The 7,384-nt window shown below is 35.5% G+C and overlaps 1 protein-coding gene across 5 annotated transcripts in view; it reads right to left on the reverse strand.

The window, feature by feature from the left end:
- Positions 1-6,814, reverse strand: part of LOC106466577 (homeobox protein extradenticle-like) — a 114,762-nt gene extending 107,948 nt beyond the window's left edge. For 2 of the 5 annotated variants that reach the window (XM_022394606.1, XM_022394607.1), the window contains exons 1-2: positions 6,284-6,813; positions 6,044-6,117 (exon numbers count right to left, since the gene is read on the reverse strand). In XM_022394606.1, coding sequence (XP_022250314.1) covers positions 6,044-6,117; positions 6,284-6,492 — 283 coding nt within the window. In that variant the 5' untranslated portion in view covers positions 6,493-6,813. Of the gene's footprint in view, positions 1-6,043; positions 6,118-6,283 lie in introns of all 5 variants that reach the window. The other 3 variants (XM_022394608.1, XM_022394609.1, XM_022394605.1) reach the window with 2 other exon arrangements.
- Positions 6,815-7,384: the final 570 nt, after the last annotated feature.

Here is a 7,384-nt window from a genome sequence, read left to right on the forward strand (position 1 = left end):
TCGTGCACATTGGATATCTTCTATTGAATTTTATCAATTAGGCCTAATGAAAATTTTCTAATTGCTCGTTTTTGAGTGATGGTAACACGATTTGCAGTCATTTAGTTCTACAATTCATAAGAGCAAAGCTCAAAGTCATTGCATTTCATTGTCAAGGTGATGATGATGATGAAGGGCGCCATCCGCCTCAGTATCAATGGTTTCTTTCAAAATTTTCAAGATATCTACGCGTAACCGTTTTTTTTTTTGAACAGACAGACAAGAGGAAAAGCAGTTAGTCAACAGGGATCGACATTAATTCTTGGACAAATTTTATCTGACCAAATCGTAAAATATGAACGTCAATCTCATAGTACACCATGGCCCCAAAGTGCGGAGCGCGTTTTCCGGGAACAGGCTACAAAATTCACAGCTTCACAGCTTGGACAAGCTACCTATTGGGCCACTCTTAGTCTTAGTATTAAACGTACATTGTATCTCAGCAGAGATCTTTCATATTTCAACTGTTTGATTTGAGCTAAAAAAACCTAAGTTAACATCAGTTTAAGCATCAAAAGTTATAATTAAAGACTTTTAATTCATCAAGTGGGTGAGCCTGTACATAAGGTCTGTACATAAATTTCGCGCAAAGCTACACGAGGGCTATCTGCGCTAGCCGTCCCTCATTTAGCAGTGAAAGACTAGAGACAAGGTAGCTAGTCATCGCCTCCCACCGCCATCAAACCTGAGTGGTCAACAATATTCAGTTCAGACAGAGGGTTCTATCTTATTTGCTAGACCTCCCTTTTAAAAAATTTTAGGCTGTGATCCCCCCCACCCAACAAACACACACAAAGTAATAGAAAATTACTCTATACACTCAAAGAAAAATTCGTCATTGAATTTTTTTTATGATCTCGCGACCCCAGTTTGAGAAATGTTAAGTGCACCCCTCAGAGAAATATAATGCACATCAAACCCTGAATAATGAATTATGAGAGGGGGGCAAAGTCATTTGTCCCAACCGTTTTGTATATCACTATTTTAAAACTGAAATATTATATTGAAATAATCGGAATAAATGTGAATACTTAGATCTAATACCATCGCCCAAGAGACTCTTTCACGATGCCCTATGTAAAGCACGCGCATACCGACAAAACCAGTGTTCGTGTCCGCGTACTGCTTGATACAGTAGCCGGAATTTAATACGAGAACTCAAAAAGTACCCAAATGTTAAAATACGAATATTCAAAACGTTACAAAGTACTCAAAGTGTCAAATAAAGGTGCTCCAAATTGAAGAACTGCCAAAAACGGTCGTGTGTCTTGCAGCCAAAACAACCTACAGGACACGCTGTGTGTTATTAACAAGAGTGATAGTTTAGCAATTTTCCACTTTCTGTAGCTCAGACTGTAGTAATCCAAACTATCAAATATTTTCAGTGGGTGTGCTCTACTGGACTTCACATACCAAATTTCAAAGCAATCCATTAAGAAATGCACGAGATATAAAAACTCCAAATTTGACTGAATTTCTTTCTACTTTTTTTTCTTCGCACCGAAACTTTATATGATAGAAAAACATACTTAACCTTCGTGGAGTTTTTTATCTTTTTAATTCGTTACACTAACAGATCTTTACAACTTACAATTAGGTATCAAATTTGGTTCACATATAAAGCCACACGTGCAAAGTTATATAACAAAAACTGCACCATTTTGACCAAACTTTTTGTGCACGCCTACGCAAAAAGTCACGTGAGCTATCGGTTTGAGATTTTTAGTAAAAGTGGAACGATTTTAGTTTTTTGTTATTAGGATTAAAGACAGCTGATTTAGAGCAACAAAATTATAGGATGGAAGCACGTGCAGATACACAAGTATTGGTTAGGCCAAGCAAACTAGATTAGCAGTTTCCAGCTCAAGTTTTCGAAAGAATCATAAGGGTAGACGTCATTATTCATTGTTAGCTTTTAAGCAAAGATTTGCTACATTTTATGAAATGCTACTAATTAAATAGCGTTTGGTGGCACATTATATTAGCTTAAGTAATTAGCGTAAATAATGATGACTGATACGGCTATACCGAGTGCATGCGGGTGATGACAAGAAACTGTTAATCTAGATTCCATGGCGTTACTATAATGGAAGTTATTAACACTGTTTTAGACAAGAAAATTACCACCATATATTTTAAAGAATCTGGTTGGTTCTGTAAAATATGGGTCTATTCCGAATAATAAGATTGCGATCATAAAGCTAATGTTGGTTACTAACGAGTGTCATTTTCCTACTTGCTGTGGTTTGTTGGTGTTATTGACAAAAACTCATGATATCTAATCAAAAACACCTAAGGTGTGAAAACAAAACAAAAAACGTGCGGCCAAAAAAAGGATTGAACGTGACTTAAAGGAATGAAATCTAAATTGGCGGCCAAACTGGTAGCTACGCTTATAGGAATTATAAGAATTTTACAGCAAATATTCATTCATTGTTAGCCAGGCCGCGTATTTTATTTTACCCGCCATCATGCTCCAAGTCGAACAAAAAAAAACGTGGCCTGGCTGACTAATGAATGAATATTTGCTGTAAAATTCTTATCATTGCTATAAGTGTAGCTACCAGTTTGGCCGCCAATTTGGATTTAATTCCTTTAAGTCGCACGCTCAATTTATTTATTTTTGGTCGCACCTTTTTTTTCACACCTAAGGTGTTTTGGGTTAGATACAAGTACTCAAAACACCAAAAAAAGGTAAAGAAAATAACAAAGTTTATAATTTGCTCAAACTTACCATACATCTAACTATTACAAGAAAAATCCGGTCCCCAACAGACTGACTGTATGGCCCACCTTTTTGTTTATATTTCCCAACACCAATTTGTTCGAAGGAAAGACCAAGAAGATGTAAATATCCAACAGTAGACAGCCTTTTCTGGTCATTTTAGCTGCTAGTAATAGCACATCATTACATGTAATATTTGAAACAGGTCAGATACCGATTTAAGTGCAACAAAGCCACAATTATACATATTGTCAAGATTTTGTTCGCTATCTTTCATAAAAAGTTGTAAAAGTCGGCTTTTTCTAAACTTTTTTAATTTACTGTTTTAACGAACCACGAATTCAGCATGCCTGATGATAATATGACCTTATCGTGAGTCTAAATCTTGGATGGATAATTTTGATGCATACAAATAACGCTTATTTAAATATAATTTCATATCTTTAGCACTATTTCATTGTAAATGTGTTCGAGAATATAGAACACTTAGAATTCAGCCTAGACTATTCGTTTGGGAGGGGCTCGGCATGTCCAGGTGGTTAGGGCACTCGACTAGCAATCTGCGGGTCGCGGGTTCGAATCCAAACATGCTCGCCCTTTCAGCCGTGAAATGTTATAAGGTGACGGTCAATCCCACTATTCGTTGGTAAAAAAAGTAGAACAAGAGTTGGCGGTGGGTGGTGATGACTAGCTGCCTTCCCTCTAGTTTGATATTGGTAAATTAGGGACGGCTAGCACAGATAGCCCTCGTGTACCTTTGCGCGAAATTAAAAACAAAACAAAACCAAATCGTTTGGGAGAATGGAGTCGATTTTAGGTTATTCTACGAAATTATTACCATGTCATGATCTATAAAATCAAACTGAAAAGATGAACAAACCATAAAATATAATTTCAACTTCTAAAAGCAACGTTGCGTGCGCAAATGACGAAATGTCTGAAATTTAAAGAATTTCGGTTGCACCGACATTTTTCAAGCGAACAGTTCAAAATGGGCCCGGCATGGCCAAGTGATTAAGGCGCTCGACTCGTAATCTGAGGGTCGCGGGTTCGAATCCCCGTCACACGAAACATGCTCGCCCTTTCAGCCGTGGGAGCGTTATAATGTGACGGTCAATCCCATTATTCGTTGGTAAAACAGTAGCCCAAGCGTTGGCGGTGGGTGGTGATGACTAGCTGCCTTCCCTCTAGTCTTACACTGCTAAATTAGGGACGGCTAGCGCAGATAGCCCTCGTGTAGCTTTGCGCGAAATTCAAAACAAACAAACAGTTCAAGATCTAAAAGATATACAAGTTATGGAAGAATCACCTCAGAAACAACGAGCGTCACAACTTTCATCTAACAATTCACCTTGGTTTACTTGTGTTTATCTGCTTTCAAGAAACGTTCACTAGATTTAAGTTTAATCATGTTCAAAATTAAATGCTGGTATATCACTCCAAGATAAAATTCGTCACGTGGAAATCAAAACGTTTATGTGCGACAAAAAAAAAAAAAGATGACGACGAAATGCTTGTCACACTTAAAATCCATACAATTACACACTCATAACTTCGCATTTCCATTTCAAACAGCCCTGTCTAGTATTTGTTAGCCTACTACGTACGATCCATGAGCTCAACGTTCCGGAAACACACGATAAATGTGGTTAGTTGCGTGCTCGATGGACAAATTCCAAAAGATATATTGTCATATTTAGGAGAGCGAAATAATATGATCCGTTTAACAGCACGTATTTCTTAATGTCAGAGATTACTTATAAGCTTCTTGTATGCTTGGACACAGTATTCTTTATTTCTAGATTGACTTCGACTTTCAAGCTCCACTAAAATTCTTGTTCAGAAATTTAAAATAACGACGAAAGTAAACGGTAACAAAATGTCAACGTTCTAAAACGGGATTTATTCTTATATCTAAAGTGAATACAATAACAAAAAGTAACACGTTTCTATGTTAACGAATTAATTTGTTTGTTTGTGTGTATGTATGAAGTTAAGCACAAAGCTATACAACGTGTGCTCTGCCCACCACGGGTATCGAAACCCTGTTTCTAGCGTTGTAAGTCCGCAGACATACCGCTGTGCCACAGGGGGGGCTAACGAATTAATAAAGATAGTAGGTTTCTTCAGTATTTAAAACTACATAGTTATGCGAGGCATTTTTCTTATTAAAACCCATACGCTTATAAATTCCCTGAAACTATATGTAAGCTTGATATTCGTTAACATGTCTCATACTAAAATAATGTTGATAAGAAACGCCCAGTTTCTTCCTATCCATACATGTGTAAATATTTGTATTAGTTAGTGGTGTATGTTTAACTTCAGTGAGCTCGCGATTCAGTTAGCCAAACTATAGCACTTACTTGAAACGAATTTTACTTACGATAATATAAAAAATGTAGCTTTCAAATGAAAGTTTTCTCGAGTCTTTTTTTTTCTTAAGGAAATAGCTCGATTCATTTATGTCGACGAAATAAATGTTGTTTTTTTTTTATTATTTTGATTGGTACATAACGAATTCTAGATACGAATAAGATGGAGTTTATTCAACGGATTTCATCTTAATTTCATAAAGTCATGGACTATTACTTTTTAAATAATCCTGTTTCACTCGCACCTTTCAATATACCTAAATATATTGTACGTGGGCGAATGATAAACAGTCATAGTTTTATATCTATTGTTGTTGTTTTTTTTGTTTTTTTCTCGTTGCTTTTATGTAAATTCAAAATTATTATATAGTACGATGATGTGATTCACTGATTATTAAATTTCCATTAAACACTTTCGGTGAAATCTTTTCCAAGTTTCTTTCTGTATATTACTTAACCGTTATTTAATATTATATACTACATTCAAAATCACTCAACTCTTCAATGCTATCGCTTCAAGTAGCTTTTTTTTCGAAATACTTTTCTTAAAATTTAAATTGATTTTTGTGTAACACTTAGTACATACATATTTCACTTTTCAGGCCTAGTAAACAGGAAAGTGTTATGAACTTGTTAAAATTTAGATCGTTTACGATATGAAAAATCTCATATATAATACATTTATTCCAAATTAAAACTTATTTTGTCATTTCATGATATGCAACGAGTTGTCTTATACTTGAATTGGGTCTAAATCTACAAATACACATTTAATTCAAAGGCATGAAAAAAAAAGAAAAAAGTTTAGACTTCTAAATACCGCCACAAGATGGCGTCAGGCATAAGCGAAGACTTATTGGAATTCGACCTCGATGAAACTTAATAGAATATAGAACACACTGACCTGTTTTTTCTTTGATTTCGCATAAAACACTGAAAAGAGCTGGTTTCATTCTATGGCAATTCAACGTATGTTTTCTGTAAAAAAAAACAACGAAACACGATATTAACTATCGCACACACATTTCATAGGTTTACGACAAAGTAGCGTGATACTAGGCCTAAATTTAAACATCAAGCGGACAAAAGCGTGCAAACGTTCGGGTAACGTACTACTCGTAACGGAAAAAGCCTTCGAACGTACCTCGCTTGAGCTTCGTCGAGACTCTGATCTGTGATGTTCATGATTTGTTGGAGTATTTCCGATATATCATGTTTACGGACTTCTTGATCTGCCGTGTGCGGTTGATTCGAAGAATCCATACCATAAGTATGTTGAGGTATTACATTACCTCCCATACCAACCGTGGGATTCTGTGAAACTGGGTGCATCATTGTTTGGTGATCGTCCATGCTTCAACACCACCCTCGCCAAACAGATACAACGGCGTGGTTGTCCGTATAGCGAAGGTCATACACTGTCTCCAACGTAAATGTTTTATCACAGCACAGGCGCACAATTATCCATAAAATACGAGTTTAACTCTCATTACAGTAAACCATCTACAGTTGAGTGTTTTGTTTGGAATACTTTTTTTTTGTCAGCGAGCGACAGTCTTTAAGGTGGGTTGAACAATAATGCCAGTCAAGACTCTTCACCATAAAAGATAAGCGTCTGATGTGACGAAAATAACGTCACCTCTCAATTCTGACCAATCAGCATCAAACACTGGAGTTACATTTCAGCTGCAGATGGTTGTCAATCATTTTGTAAGGGGTGAGAAACCTTCTGAAGTAACTCCGCCCATACAGTGATTAATGACTAAAGAATGTTTCTCCCATACAAGTATTATTTACAGATTAAACAGTGACTAATTAAAGTGGCTTATGATAATATTGGTAGAGGGTGAGTGGGGGTATATTGACACTTAATAGTAAACACCTTTTTCAGAGTTTGTTATTTAAAGTAAGAAACAAGTATGATTTAAAATATCTTGCAACAGGTTCCTATTTGTATATATATATATATCTTATAATATTACCAATTTCATTAAAAGTCAGTGTCAATGAGATTAATTACAATCATATTTTTCTATATAAAAGCATGTTTACAGCTTATTGTCATACATTATTTTACTATATTTTAATGACACATAAATGTTTGAGTTTCAAAGAATTTGTTTTTGTTTTTTTCAGAAAGTGATTAAACTGGTTATATGTTAACTGCTTAAAGCAACAAATTTATAGAGTTGTTTTCTATAGGGCTTAACTGAAATGAAGTTAATAAAAACTTTACGTTTTAGAG

The sequence above is a fragment of the Limulus polyphemus genome, unplaced genomic scaffold (genome assembly GCF_000517525.1).
Source record: "Limulus polyphemus unplaced genomic scaffold, Limulus_polyphemus-2.1.2 Scaffold2307, whole genome shotgun sequence".
NCBI classification, from domain to species: domain Eukaryota; kingdom Metazoa; phylum Arthropoda; class Merostomata; order Xiphosura; family Limulidae; genus Limulus; species Limulus polyphemus.